Source organism: Metopolophium dirhodum, chromosome 2, assembly GCF_019925205.1.
Source record: "Metopolophium dirhodum isolate CAU chromosome 2, ASM1992520v1, whole genome shotgun sequence".
Taxonomy (NCBI): Eukaryota; Metazoa; Arthropoda; class Insecta; order Hemiptera; family Aphididae; genus Metopolophium; species Metopolophium dirhodum.
In genome coordinates this window covers 30702789-30718734 of record NC_083561.1, presented here as the reverse complement: position 1 = coordinate 30718734, position 15946 = coordinate 30702789, and the positions used below count along the sequence as shown (strand labels likewise).

At 30.7% G+C, this 15946-nt stretch overlaps 1 protein-coding gene across 1 annotated transcript; it reads right to left on the bottom strand.

Moving 5' to 3' along the window:
- Positions 1-9891: 9891 nt before the first annotated feature.
- On the bottom strand, positions 9892-15946 carry LOC132938876 (UDP-glycosyltransferase UGT5-like). The gene is made up of 5 exons (XM_061005869.1): positions 15698-15946; positions 10833-11052; positions 10475-10694; positions 10206-10289; positions 9892-9931 (listed from the first exon to the last, which is right to left on the bottom strand). Exons 1-5 carry the CDS (start codon positions 15944-15946, stop codon positions 9892-9894), a joined length of 813 nt encoding a protein of 270 aa, XP_060861852.1.

Genomic DNA, 15946 nt, shown 5'->3' with positions numbered 1-15946 from the left:
AATATCCACTTAACCACAGTAAGTTTTAAACACAGTTTCAGTATTCTATACTATATAGATGTATAGAAGTCTGCAGTGGTTTTAAACTATATTCATAGAACTCTAGACATTTATAACTTTATAAGCATTTTGTAATTTAGTTAATTAGCTTAAGTATAATAATAATTGCTAGAATGGCAATATATATTGGCATACGTTAAAATTATACGAGATTGATTATTTTATTCTTATTCAATATATATGGAATATGATAAATAGATAAAAAAAAACTGTAGGTACATGGCATATTATAGTTTATATTACATAGGTACATTATTCACTTGATCCAGGAGATATTCATACCACCTTAAATATTAAAAATTACATGGTATAATTAACTATTAGTGTAAATTTAGGTGATATCCAAACAAGTATATTTTTAAGTATGTTGGGTTTTATAGAAAATATAACGGGTTTTAAATGTAAAATATGGATTTTGTATGTTTCAGGAACAAGACAATTATGCTGAATTAATACCATTTAACCCAGAGGATATATAAAGTTTAATTTATAAAATTACATTTTAGTTATTAATTATAATCAATAGTGTAGGTAATTTATATAAAAATTCAAAATTAATAACACGTATTAATATTTTTAATTAAAATAATGTTCAATCATAATTTTGTAAAAAAAATGCAGTGGTTTTGTTTAAAGAGATTTTATTTATTAATATGAGGTTTGATTATTGAAAAATTAGAGTTTCACAATAATTTATAATTAGTAATAATACATTTATATTGTACGCAATAATACGCCACTATAATAATACAGTAGGTACTTCAGTACAAAACTATTTGCTTACCTAATATATGTAATACTAAAATAAATTAAATACCTACTTACAATAATAAAGTGCGTTTCAATATTGAACTAATTAAACTTCATGTGATAATGTACCTTCTCGTAGTGCACTTAGTTTTGCAAGAACAAAAAATAAATCCTTGTCCTCCAGTTAATGAATTTTGAATACTAGCAGTCCTCAATGGTATTTCGATATTCGGTACATCATCACATATATTATTATTTAATTGAATTCATAATATTTATTTTGTGATTATTTGTATTTAATATTAGCGAACGTATATAAGACACTACGGTTTTGCCCTCACGATAAAAGTCAGTATTTGGTTTTGCCCAATTGAGGTTGGTCATAACCAGTGTTCGGACTTATCTAGATGAATATCTAAATAATTATTTGTTCATCTTTTATCAGTCTTGGCATGTCAGCCGTCCATGCTGCATCGCGTATACACCTCTCTCCACACAATCCGTCTATATTCATAGTTAAACTCATTAGTTTTTTTTCATTTAAAAACCAAAAAAAATGTCTCTACAAAAGCCAAACAACAATTAACACCTCAACAAAATCCGAAGGAGAAAACCGCTACAAACAAGGAATTGGTAACAATTTTAATTACATATAAATCGGGCGGCGGAACACTTAATAGTGCCGCCTCCCATCCGCAGCAAGCCTATCTAGGTACAAAGTCTACCAAATAAACGAATTTCTTATCGCAATGCCTAAAACGCAAACGCAAAAAGTACCTTCACTGATAATTTCCAAAACACGTATACAGAGCGTGCCAAATAGCAATAACAATTCTCCAACCGATAAAAATAATTCCACTAGTGAAACTTGGACAACACAAAAAAAATCAAAGGTCACCACCCCAATCTCCCGCAACCAAATACCAAAAAACATTCACTACGCCAAACCGTTATGCTATATTTAGCACTCAAACCGTTGAAACTGATAATATGGAACATGAACCATCTGATTCACCAGAAAATAATAATCCATCTGAATCATCAGAAAATAACTCCGCCGCACAAAAATCACCACCCTCTCCTCTTCCGCCACCAATATTTATTAAATCTGTAATAAACTTCGACCAACTATGCATCAAGATCAGAGAAATAATTAACCCCGTAGATCAATTTATATGTAAAAGCTCCATAAACGGTATTAAATTAACCACCAATACACCAAATGCATACAGAGCAATCATAAAATTCTTACAGGAAAGTAAAGCCGAATTCCACTCATACCAAATTAAACAAGATAGAGCATTTAGAATTGTAATAAGAAACTTACACCACTCTACAGATATAAATAACATTAAAAATGAACTAGATGATTTGGGCTTCAAAACAAGAAACATAAACAACGTAATACAAAAATAAACGAAACAAAAATTACCACTCTTCTTTGTATACCTTGAACCTGCGCCCAACAATCGTGATATATTTAATATCAACTCTATCTGTTATACAAAAATAAAAATAGAAGAACCTCGTGTCCGTAAAGACCTGGTGCAATGTCTAAAATGTCAAGGATTAGGCCATACCAAAAAATATTGCAACCACACTCCCAAATGTGTTAAATGTGGAAATAACCACTTAAGTTAAAAATTGTACAAAATCTCAAGATCAACCACCAATATGCGCTCTCTGCGGAGGAGAACACACGGCCAACTACAGAGGATGCCCTAAGTACAAAGAACTCCAGCGATCAAACACGCAATACATCAACAAAAAAACTCATCAATCAACAACCAACCACAACAATTCTACAACACCTGTGAACAACACATCTGTGCACAATGTCACCAAGCAAAATCCTAGTTCAAGTAATATAAACCATTCAAAATCTTACGCCCCAATTACAAAAAATACCCCACCCGATGAACAACCCCACACCGTTGACAATCACATATCACAAAAAATGGTCTCTTTCTTAGACGAACTTAAATCCCTAATTAACCCCTTAATCGCCCTACTAACTACGGTTATTAACAAGTTAATCCTTACCAAATGAATAATACACCCAACCTATCCCAACCACTTTGTATACTCCTCTGGAATGCAAATGGCCTGATCAAACATAAAAATGAACTACAAATATCATTAGAGAAAAAAAATATAAGTATAGCACTCATAACTGAAACACACCTAACAAATAATAAAATCTTCACCGTCCCTGGATATACTACCTACGTAACTAACCATCCTGATGGAACAGCTCACGCAGATACAGCTATACTAATAAAATCAAATATTACTCACTCTATCCTTCCTCAACACCAATCTGATTGCCTTCAATCAACTAACATCTCTATAATCATGAACCACATTCCTGTTACAATAGCCTCAGTTTATTCACAACCAAACAAGAAGTTAACCTACCAGGAATTCTCAACATTAATCGATTCGTTTACAAATACATACATAATGGGTGGTGACTTCAATGCCAAACACCCTTTATGGGGGTCAATCACAACTAATAATAGAGGTAGAACCTTACATAAAATAATTATTGACAAAAAAACTAAATGGATATCCCCCCTATCTCCAACCTATTGGCCAACAGATCCAAACAAAAATCCAGATTTACTGGACTTTTTTATTACTAACTTACCTAACCATATCCAATCCCATATTGAAAACTCAAATATTCTCTCATCTGACCACTCTCCAATACTTCTAACAATAAACTCTAAATCAATCTCATTGAAAAAAATTCCCACTCTAACACCTGGGCCAACAAACTGGAATGAATTCCAACATACACTGGAAACAAAAATTAACCTATCTATATCTCTCAAATCCAGCATAAAAATTGATAATGCAATTGACTCATTCACAAAATTAATCCAAAAAGCAGCATTAGACTCATCTCCAGAACCTTCCACCACTAAGCCAGATAAAATTAACCTCCCCCACCACATTCAACAACTCCTCTCGGAAAAAATACAAGCCCGTAACCGATGGCAAAGAACTAGAATGCCGAGTGACAAAAAAACACTTAACCAATTATCTAATTCCCTCAAAAACATTCTAAAAAAATACAACTCAGACAAATATCAGTCATATATTGAATCTCTCTCAAACAATAAAAACTCTATCTGGAAAAGTACTAAAAAAATATTAAATCACCGTCAAATTATGCCTCCATTAAGAAATAGTGATAATTCTCTAGCCATAACCAATATTGATAAAGCCAACCTGATAAGTACATACCTAGAGGACAATTTCAAACCACACAACGATATAAACGATAACGAACACTCCCTAACTATAGAAAATATACTAAACCAACCACTACCGATGTCCTTTCCAGCCAAACACACAACTCCATCAGAGATAACCTTTATTATTAATAAACTACCTTCCAAAAAAGCTCCTGGCCATGACCTCATAACCAATCGTATCCTGAAAAACCTACCCAAAAAAGCTAAACTACTCTTAACTCATATTTACAACGCTTCACTGAGACTCTCATATTTCCCCTCTTATTGGAAAAAATCAAATATAATCCCAATTCTAAAACCAAACAAACCCCCTACATGCTACACATCATATCGCCCTATTAGCCTTCTACCAACCTTCTCCAAAATTCTGGAAAAAATCATCCTTAAACGAATATACCCGATCTTAATTCAAAATAACATTATCCCAAATACCCAATTTGGGTTCAAGTACAAACACTCAACCACGCACCAACTACACCGATTCGTCGATGTCATAGCATCAGCCTTGGAAAAAAAACATTACTGTTCAGGGGTATTCCTAGACGTGGCTCAAGCGTTTGACCGTGTCTGGCACCCCGGATTACTATACAAACTCAGATTCTTACCAACCCCTTACTACCTAATCATTCAATCCTTCCTATACAATAGACATTTCAGAGTCTCATGTGACGATGCTTTTTCTGAATACCATACAATTAACGCCGGAGTTCCCCAAGGAAGCATCCTTGCTCCAACCCTCTACAACATATACACCTCAGACATCCCACACAACATTAACACTACCTTTGGAACCTTCGCAGATGATACTGGTATTAACGCCTCTGATACAAACCCTGAAACCGCATCACTCCTACTACAAACCCACCTTAACCAACTCCAAGGGTGGTTTCTAAAGTGGAGAATTAAAATAAACGAAACAAAATCATCTCACATAACTTTTGCTTTACGCCCCCGTGACTGCCCCCCAATCTACATCAATGACAGACAAATACCGTCTGAACCAACAGTAAAATATCTAGGGATGCATCTGGATAGACGTCTCACATGGTCAACTCACATCAAAACAAAAAGAAAACTATTAAATCACAGACTACATCAACTGCGTCCCCTACTAAAATCCAACTTACCAATTCAGAAAAAAATGCTAATTTATAAACTTCTCCTCAATCCTATAGCTACTTATGGAATCCACTTTTGGGGAGCTGCCAAAAATTCCAACTTAAAAAATCTACAAGCATTCCAATCAATATCCCTCAGAACAATAACCAATGCCCCCTGGTATGTAAGTAATTTAACTCTCCATAATGACCTTAACATATCACCCATCTCTGACCAAGCCTCAAAATTATATAAACGATTTCACAAAAAACTACATCCTCACCCAAACCCCCTTATCGCCAATCTATCCACTATCGAGCTACCCGATACAACTCGTAGATTAAAAAGAAAATGGTCCAGAGACCTCTTATCCTAAGGTCCAACATCGGTTTAAACTTGAAATCTGATTATTACCTAGTTTTACTTTTATTTCTTTTTCATTTCTCTTAATGTATTCATTTTTCCGTTATACCTAGTATTAACTGAAGAGTAATATCAATGGATATTTTTCTCTTATCATGTGAACTCATGTCAAAAATTCTATTACTCAAATTTACTTATTGTATTATATTAAATATAGATTGTAAATAAATTTTATTTAAAAATAAAAAAAAAAAAAAAAAACACCTTTTATCTTATCTAGATGAATAGTTAGGTACAAGGTATCTAAACGTTTATCTTAGATAATTTTTTACTAATCTAAATAAATACATCTAGATACTTTTTTTATTGATGAAAATAATTGTGAAATTGTACAAATGCATTTTTAAATATTTATACAGATTCTCACACTAAGTTTATAGTTTATAAATAATGTAATTATTTTTATTCATACCATTATTATTATTATGTTCTTAGTGCCCAACTAAAATATACCTAAATTTAAAACCATTTCAAAAATAATTGTATCTTTTTTTTTATCTAGATAAAAAAGTATTTATCTTTATCTTTATCTAGATAAATATGAGTTGACAATTTATCAAAATATCTTGCAAATAATTTATTTTAAATCATGATTATTAAATAATTCTTAAAGAATTTCAACTGCTAAATTCATACTTTGCATGCGATACCTACCAATATAGGGAACTTATGGTTCAAATTTCAAGTTATAAAAGTTAGATATAAGAAAAATGTATTTAGCTTTGGTAAATTAAATAATAAACTATATTTGCCAACAATTTTGTTTATGTTTTTTTTTTTTTTTGAGTGTCATTAAATTACCAATTAAACTACTTAAGTGTACAAAAAAGGTAGTTATAAGAAAAAATTACTTAGATCTTGTAAATTAAACCTATACCAATTATTTCAATTAAAAGTATTAACGCAGATCTTACTAAACTTTAGAGGACCATACTTAATTACCTAAATTAAGAACCAAAATTGATAATTTGACTATCAAAATTTTCAGAAAAAAAGCTTTACCTATCAGAATCCATTAAAAAATATAGTAGTTCCTATTTGAAAAAATAAAGTTGATTTTGATATTAGTACATCTGCGTGTTTAAAAATTTTGAAATTGTTATAAAAAAATTGCCTGTTAAAAATAAAGAAACATGTCTTTTTTCGTTTTAACGATATTCCATGTCATCGATCCATAATCGTTAAAAAACCTAGCGTACAATGACATAAGATACACTCTGTATAACATTTAAATATTTATATTTCTTTTGGAACTAAAATACGAGTATTATTAAAAATCAAAGATTTTAAAATTGTGTAGGACAGATCGTCGTAAATCATTGTTTTTATTATATAAATAATTGGCCATTGTTATAGTTGCCTATCTGAGTAGTTGGTAATGCTAAAGCAGCATATGCGCATTCATACATCAATGGATACATTTTTTTAAGTCTTGACCAAATATTCATAATGTTTTTGCTTTTATCTTCCCTAGGTAGTTGCATACGAGTACAATTTACAATTTCCCTTTGAATGTCCAACACAACTTAATATTTTATATATTGTATCTATTACCTAAAACGTCCAGAGAACGTAAAACAAACATTTAAAAGTGGCCTGGTGTTCTGGGCTTCTGGCTTGTGCCACTAGTTCCCGGATGGGTGACCACACAAGTTTTAGTGTCAAATCCTAGCCACGCATACACGTGTTCAAACAACCTTACCTTCCACTACAGTAACCGGCTAATGACCACAGTTATCAAAGCCTTAACTCAAATAACAAAAAATTATAACATATTTAAAAATCTAAAACGTTTTTAACAATATTTAGTTTTTACGAAACATTGAAGAGGATAAACAATGTAAATCGTAAATCGTAATTATAAAGTATACCTACTGAAGTACTTAAACGGTATAAAGCTTAACTAATATAAAATTATAGGCATGCGAATAATATTAAGCTTCAGATCCAAATGTATAATCTTATAGTTTTAACTTTTAAAACTGTTCATAAATGTATTTGTATTCTATAATTTATTTATGTGAATATAAATGGTACCTATAATTTAACAAAATATTATTTTATTTAGCGCCTGCCCTTATTATTGTATCCGTCTTACAAACGTTAACATATAACAATTCAAAAATCGGAATATATTACTCTAAAACCTTCTTCTGATTAAATATTGAAGAACGTATAACTTTAAAACGTTCGAGAACATATTACTGTACAACGTTCTTCTGATTATGTCAAAAACGTATTATTTCAAAACGTTCTTCTGATTAAATTTACAAGAACGAATAACTTAATAACGTTTATTCAGTCCATCATTCAAGAACTTTAAATTTTTTAGAGTTTTTTAGGTGAAATTTTCAAAAAAACATAAACAATTTTAACGTTTTCTGGTGAAATGTTCGGTGAACCATTTAATTTATAATGTTACATCTTTAACCATTTGTTGAACATAGCTTGATTTAACGTTTATCGCAAATAAAGTTCAAAAACAAATTATGGAACCGTCGAACCGAACCAAAAATTAACGGTTAAGGTCACCCTGGTCATAACTAGGTTTGCCGAAAATCCGAGTCAAAAGCCGAAATGTGACATTTTGCCCAAGGATTGTGGGCAGTTTGCGTTTTGCCCTGGCATTTCTGAAGTTTGCCCGATTTCGACTTAAGTCCGTAACATATAATATATTGCGGACAATCTGAATATTTTTTCAGAATGAAAATCGTGATAATTGTCGACACGTATCGTTGGAATTAGAAACAGCAGTTTTTGACAAAAAAGACGTGATAGTGAGGGCCGTGAGGCCCCTTAATATAAGTATTAATAATTAATATATATACTTGTGATTTGTGTTTAAGTTCCCCCGGCTGGCCAGCAGTGAGCACATATTGTGCACTAACATTTTGTATTTGTCATAGACATATATTATATTATGTCTATGGAATTTGTAATGAATTATTTAAAAGCTAGTAGTCCACCGTATCAAGGCTAACTGCTAAGTCATGAGTTCTTATTCCATTATACCCGGTGAATAGTTTCCTACCTGACTAGACTGTATGGTTGGCTACCATACAGTCTATACAGACCGTACTTATAAGTTAATAACAGCTATAATATGCAAATATGTAATTATTATAGTTATTAAGGATAACTAATCAATAGTACGGATAAATAACGAATAACAGGATATTTATATTTAATATTTATATATTTTTTGCATACTGTAAAGCCAACAAAATTTTTTTAATAAATTTCTATTTATTACATATTATAGTAAATTGATTATAAATACTTATAAAATATAATTTATAATCAATTGGTAGTATTTAAAAAATACCTAATACCTAATTAATAATTGCCTACACGTCCTTCTAACCATAGGCGTATCTAGGGGGAGGGGGGTGAATTACAATAATACCTACTAATATTAACACTTTTGTAGTTATTTATCAATTATCATATTCGTGTTTCACATCAGAAAATAATGGATAGTAAAATATAATATATATTTTAGATTCTGAGCAGCGCGAGTTGGTACTTACTTTTGAGAGGTAAACATTTTAAATTCTCTACACTTTTATTAATAATAACTTGATTATAATATATTATAATAATATTTGACAAAATCTATATTGTTTTTTTGGTATGGTTCATAGTCTATTTTAGACATATTATATTATTGATTTGATGTAGTTTTTTCTGCTTTATATTATGTCAATATTTTCGCTTGGTCAAAAAGTTGGAAAATTGAATACAAGATTGCTCGCATAAGTTGTTCATATTAAACAATTTAAAAATACAATAGTATTTTAATAAAATAAAATAATCACCAAATTTTTTTATAAGCGTTTAAAATCAGAATTTTGATGAAATTTAAAAGTCCCGAAAATGTACATACTATTTGAGTTGGAAATTCATAAAAAAATAATTTTTATATCTAAGATTTAATAATGTTATACAAGATTGTTCATTAAGTTTTTCTACCTATAACAAACATAAAGTTTATCAGAAAATCACATACATTTTTTAAAGGTAAGTGTTTGATGTTTAAATTATTTTGATATTGGATATTCATCCTTAATTATTAACTACCTATGTAAAAATATTGAAAATATTTTGTTGCCTTCTGAGCTATAGACGTTTTAAATTTTAATTTTTTTAGTATATTTTTATAAATGTCTATAAAACTTTTTTTGTTGGGTCAACGAAATGCCACATTAAAAATGTATAGTATGGGGCTTCAGACCCCCCTCCCACACCAATATATCTGATAATCCTACGCCTATGGTTCTATCTGAGTGTCCGACATTCAGACATCCAAAATCCAATATGGGTCCCTACGTTTATATCTAAAACACTTATAATATGAAGTTTAATCACTATAATTTTAGTACTTTTATCAAGCATAAGCCAAATTCACTTTATTATTAAGATTGTTTCTCTTTATATTTTCTAATTAACAATCTTAAAATAACTTTGAAAATTAAGCAGTAGAGTAATATCAAAATTGTGGTTATACATAAGAAAACTACAACCAGTACATCGATTAAATAGTATTGGTACCATGGCATACCGACGGCGGCAGACCGAAGATGTGGCGCCCCTTTATGTCGGATCACATACTCTGTCCAATACACTGCAGTTTCCAAAGGAGACATGGGTCGATCACGAAATGCTTCTGATAACTCTTTAGCCTTTTGTTTGTATCTATATTTAACAAATAAGTTAAGAATTTAAGATCATAAATATATAACACGCATAGTGTATACTGTATACCCATCTTCCCATTATCGCATGGCATAGTCATAACTCATAACAATAAATATTGACGTATTATACAACAGGTGGACTTACAGGGTCCGTGATTTTAAAAATAATAACTATACACTTACATAGGATTTGTAAGCATAGATGTTATTTTTATAAGAATTTCTTCTTCATTCAAATCTCCGTAATTCATCATCTCTGCAGCTCCTTTGCTTACAACAGATTTGATGTTTGTTATTTGATCCCCAAAAAGTGGCATTGATAAAATTGGAACGCCCTCATACACAGCTTCGGTAGTTCCCAATAGGCCCCCATGAGATATAAATAGCTTAACATTAGGATGAGCTATACACAAATAAAAACAAAACAACATTACTATTATAATATACCACAATTTAAATTTAAAATTAAAATAATTGCTGCAGAGCAAACCATACACGAATACTTTATAAAGTATTTAATGTATATCAAATGCGTATATACCTAAAATATCTCGTTGGGGCATCCATTTGTGAATCATTACATTGGATGGTTTTCCGGGTAATTCTCCTTCCCATTTCCACAGAATTCGTTGAGGAATTTTATCGAAGACATTTAAGAACATTTGTCTTTTTTCGGCCGCAAGGGATTTGCCCTGTAATAAACTGCCCATGCAGAAATAAATTACTCCGTTCTCAGCTTCGTCAATATATTTCTGGATGTCCTGTATATATATGTAAAAACGATTGAATTAATAACTTAATAATAATTATAAAGACCATGTAAACTGTCAGTACTATTAATATTATCAATACTATTTACAATATTTAATTAATTTTGTTTTTTTTATTGGCTTAAGGCTTTGACGACTGAGGTCATAAGCTTTCAAGGTTGGTAGGGTTGGTACCAGTGGCGTGGTCAGGGGGGGAGGTTAGGGGTATATCCCCCCCATTGTCTATTTTTTACTGACCTACAGAAAACAACTTATTAGTTATTACAGCTGTTAAGAGTCATTAATTTGTCTAAATTATTTATTTTATTCGTTGAGTCAACAAGCTTGAAATTTAATAAGAGGCTCCTAAATAGTCCTAATATATTCTTACAATGGCAGTTGAAAAATATTTTTAAAAAGTCACAATTTTTTTTAATCATTATGTTCAAATTTTAATAAATTACGTACAAATCACGAAAATGTGCAAATTATTTTGAGTTAGAAATTCATACAATTTTTTATCCAACTATCTAACTATCTAAGATTTTATAATTTAATACAGAATTTCTTATAATCTTGTCTACTTTTATCAAAAAAAAAAAATGTTTATCGGAAAGACAAATTAAATTTTTATGAGCGTCTGAAGTTCAAATTTTAACATCTTATTCACTCGATTTCTCATGTATCGATTTTCTTATATTGAATTTTTTTTTTATTTATAATATATATGATATATCAATAAATTTTTATTTGTTTGGTCAAAAATCGTGAAAATATAATACTCGGCTCCTAATATATTTTTACAATAATACAGTTGAAAAATATTAAAAACACAAATGCACAATTTTTTTTTAAATATTTAAAGTTTTAATTTTTACAAAATTTATCAAACTTAAAATGTAAAAAGCGGGTAAGTGGATGTCACTCTGCTGTACAGTAGGATACAAGTGGGTCAATGTATAATGGATTGTATTAAACTTGAATTCAATAATAAAATATCTTTGTATAAGAAAAATGATTCTGAGCGGAGACGGTTTGTCAGTCTGGATATTTTATATTGCTATTATTTATTACCTATAGCCTTTAAGTTGAATTAATATTATTATTTTTTATTCGTTTCTACGGTGATGAACAAAGCGTTAGAAATTAAAATCATGTTTTTAGCGGTTTTTCGTAATTTGTCGGTGGTTTTTCCGTGGCATTAGAATACTATTGAGTAAATTTAAAAATTACCTCTTTAAAGTACCATCCTAATTCAATTTGCTAAAATATAAGATAAATCAAAGCACTACTTTTGGTAAAAATTTTGTATCCAGGATAAAAAAAAATAAATAAATACCATTGTAAAACTACAAGCTTCTAAAATGATTTTGTAGTTAAAAATGTATATATATATTAATAATAACAATATAAGTATATCATAAAATATCCTAGGCTGCTAAACCGTCTCTACTCAGAACCATTTTTTGCACACATGATATAAATCATTTAATTCAAATGTACAGTCACCCACTTACAGCCTACTGTACAGCAGAGCGACTTCCACTTACCCGCATTTTTTTTTTTGGTTTATTTTATAAAAACCCTCAAGCCATAAGTACTACTGTTGGGTAGTTCCTTAAAACCATGTTAACTCACGTTAAAATCACATAAACATCGCATATATGCCTATTGTAAAAAACCTTACAAATTGTATATTTTCTAAATAAATGTTAAAAAAAAAAAAAAATTTAAAAAAAATGTTGTCCCCCCCATTTTAAATTCCTGGGCACGCCACTGGTTGGTACTGTTATATCTAAATACATGTATCTTTGGCAAGGTTTTTTCGTACTACAAACCTGGGTAGTCACATATCCGGGAACTAGTGGCAGCGGTCGTTAGATACTTAGATACTCTCAGTCACGTTGCGTGATTGATAGCAGTAAACGTACCATGCCGCACCATACCATTTAATATTTTATTGTACATAAAAATTAAAAATTTCACCCACGCCAATAATTATGTAGTTATAAAAAAGCATAGTACCATAGTACTATACAGGGTGATTTATTAAGCGTAAAACACTCATTATCTCAAAAAGTATTAATGTTTTTGAAAATATTTTTTTACATAGTTTCAAGTTGTTAAAAAAACAACATTTTTATTAAAAAAATATATTTTTAAATATTTTTTATCTTTATAATTTTTTAAGTTTTTTACTTTTTTGAATGACAGCATAGAGTTTTAATTTCATTTTCCAAAGAAGAATATTTTTCTAAGTATTTTAATACATAAATATCGAATTTAGGATGATTAGTTTATGAGTTATAAGTATTTAAGGTTTAGACAAGCGGAGTAGTGGACACACATTTGCGGGGTAACCCCATACCACTCCACTCCGCCCAACTAAACTTTAAATGCTTATATCTCATAGATAAAAGCCTCGCCCTAAATTAGATTTTTATGATTCAAAATACTTGGAAAAATATTCTGCTTTGGAATATGAATTTAAAACTCTATGCTGTCATTCAAAAAAGTAAAAAACTTAAAAAATTATATAGATAAAAAATATTTAAAAATATAATTTTTTAATAAAACTTGAAACTATGTAAAAAAATATTTTCAAAAATATTAATACTTTTTGAGATAATGAGTGTTTTACGCTTTATGAATCACCCTGTATATTATTTATATAATTTTGAATCGTTCTACCAATGGCAGGGATAGATTGCGTGTGTTACATGTATTACAATTAAACCGTAAGCGACTTCTGGCTGGTTAAAACTGTGCACATTTTTCTATGCAAATATTTAGCACACAATTCGCATAAGTTTTTACAAATTTTTACAAAGTTCTCACTCCAACCTTAGAAAATTGTTTTTTCTTGGTAAACCTATGCCGTTTGAGCTTTCGTGATTGGTAAAAAAATTCGAGATAAATAATCGCATAGAAAAATTTACAAAATTGAAATATATGGCGCTGGAGATTTCTCCAGTAGTCCAGTACGTGCGTAAATGTCTGATCTGATGACTATGAACTATGACAGGGGTCACCAACTAATTTTTACAGGGGTCCGTTTTGAAACCTAATAAACTTCCCACTGTCCTAAACATATTCAATGACTTTTTTTTCACAAATTAACAATTAATAACAAATACACATTTTATTTCTTTTCAATTATTTTTATTTATTTATTTTTATTTTACACAATAATATATACAATCTGTACAATTATGCACAATTAGCATATTTGATAAGGGTTACAATAATACATGAGTACATGAGTAAGAAGCCACCCACTAATGGCACTTGACTGAGAGTTGTATGAAACTAGCTATATTTATATATACTGATTTTTTTTTTTTTTTTTGATATTAGTCACGGCACCAGCTCCTTTTTAAACGACGCCTGGGGTTGCCAGGTAATGTTTGGATGGATAGGTTTTTAATGAGTGGGTTTTGGTGTGTTTGCAGCCGGGCATGAAAGATTTTGTAGAAGCGTATAGCTTCTTCTGTCACAGTTTTGATTGACAGGTCATTATGTATAGTGTAATTCGAAACAAAGGGTGGAGTATTAGTAATTTTCCAAAGAGCAATATTCTGAAAACGCTGAATTTTGTTTGTATTGGACGCTTTTGCTGTGCCCCATAGTTGGAGACCATATGTCCATAGAGGTTTGAGTAATGTTTTATACATAAGAACTTTAATTTTTAAACTGGAGTGTTTGTTATTTGTAAGTAGCGTTCGTAGTCTGCGAAGACGAGCGTTTAAGGCAAGTCTTTTTATACGGATATGGCTATTCCAAGTGAGGCGCTTATCCAAGTTAAGTCCAAGATATCTAACTGAGTCAGATGTGGGAATAAGTATGTTATTTAAATAGACATTAGGACAATTGGAGTGGCATAGAGTGAATGTATACATACAGTACTGACTTGATGGGATTTGGTTTAATGCGTCAATCGGAGTACCATTCAGACATTAGGTTGAGATGAGTTTGAAGATTTGCCGTAATAGGGTTTTTGTCAAATGATATGATGGCTCTGTCAACCGCGTAATCAGCTACAGTAGTGTTCTGGGAGATAGGCTAATCAGAAGTGTAGATATTAAAAAGAAAGGGAGAAAGGATTCCACCCTGGGGAACTCCAGCTAAGATTTTCTCGATTTTGGATACTAAGGAGCCAAACCGGATTTGAAAATGGCGGTCGCTTATATAAGACTTAATTAATACAAATAAGCAAGGAGAGAGAATTTTTTTTAGTTTAAAAAGTAAACTTTCGTACCAAACTCTATCAAATGCTTGCCTAATGTCGAGAAAGGCACAAGTGCAATAATGCTTGTTTTCTAGGGAGCACGAGATTGCGTCAACTAATCTAGATGTATTGTATTATGCGCTGAGCGAAAACCAAATTGCGAGTCAGGTAATATCTTGTTCGTAGAAATGTAAGTTAATAGCCTTTTAAGTATCAGTCTTTCTAGTATCTTACCTAGAAAAGGTAATAGACTTATTGGCCTGTACGAGGAAGGAAAATCAGGTGGTTTGTCTGGTTTAGGAATCATGACTATGATAGATTTTATTTGAATATGTTTGATTTGTATTTTAGAAGTTGTTTCTTAAGCGAATTAGACAGTTTGTTGTAAAGCGCTCTGTGGGAGGGTAAACGAGAAGTTTGATAACGTGCCCTAGCTCTCCTTTTATCCGTAATTAATGAACGTATATGTATCGGTAATAATGGAAAGTTATTGAAAGTTGGCGTAGACTTAGGTTGGGATGCCCATGCAGCTGATTGAGTGATTGAGGTAAATTTATCAACTGCGTTATCAATATCCTCATGTGTTTTTAATTTAACGTTAAGGGTGATCTCTTGATCTACTAAGTTATGGAACTTAATACGATCTGTTGAAGGATAAAATAATTTTGGAGCTGTCAT

Coding starts and splice junctions, on each gene's coding strand:
- LOC132938876 (XM_061005869.1), bottom strand. CDS start 15,946: ATGACAGCTCCAAAATTATTTTATCCTTCAACAGATCGTATTAAGTTC. Junction 11,053..15,697: donor CGGATAAAAGGAGAGCTAGG/GCACGTTATCAA, acceptor ATATATATACAG/GACATCCAGAAATATATTGA. Junction 10,695..10,832: donor GCCCCAACGAGATATTTTAG/GTATATACGCAT, acceptor ATTTGTGTATAG/CTCATCCTAATGTTAAGCTA.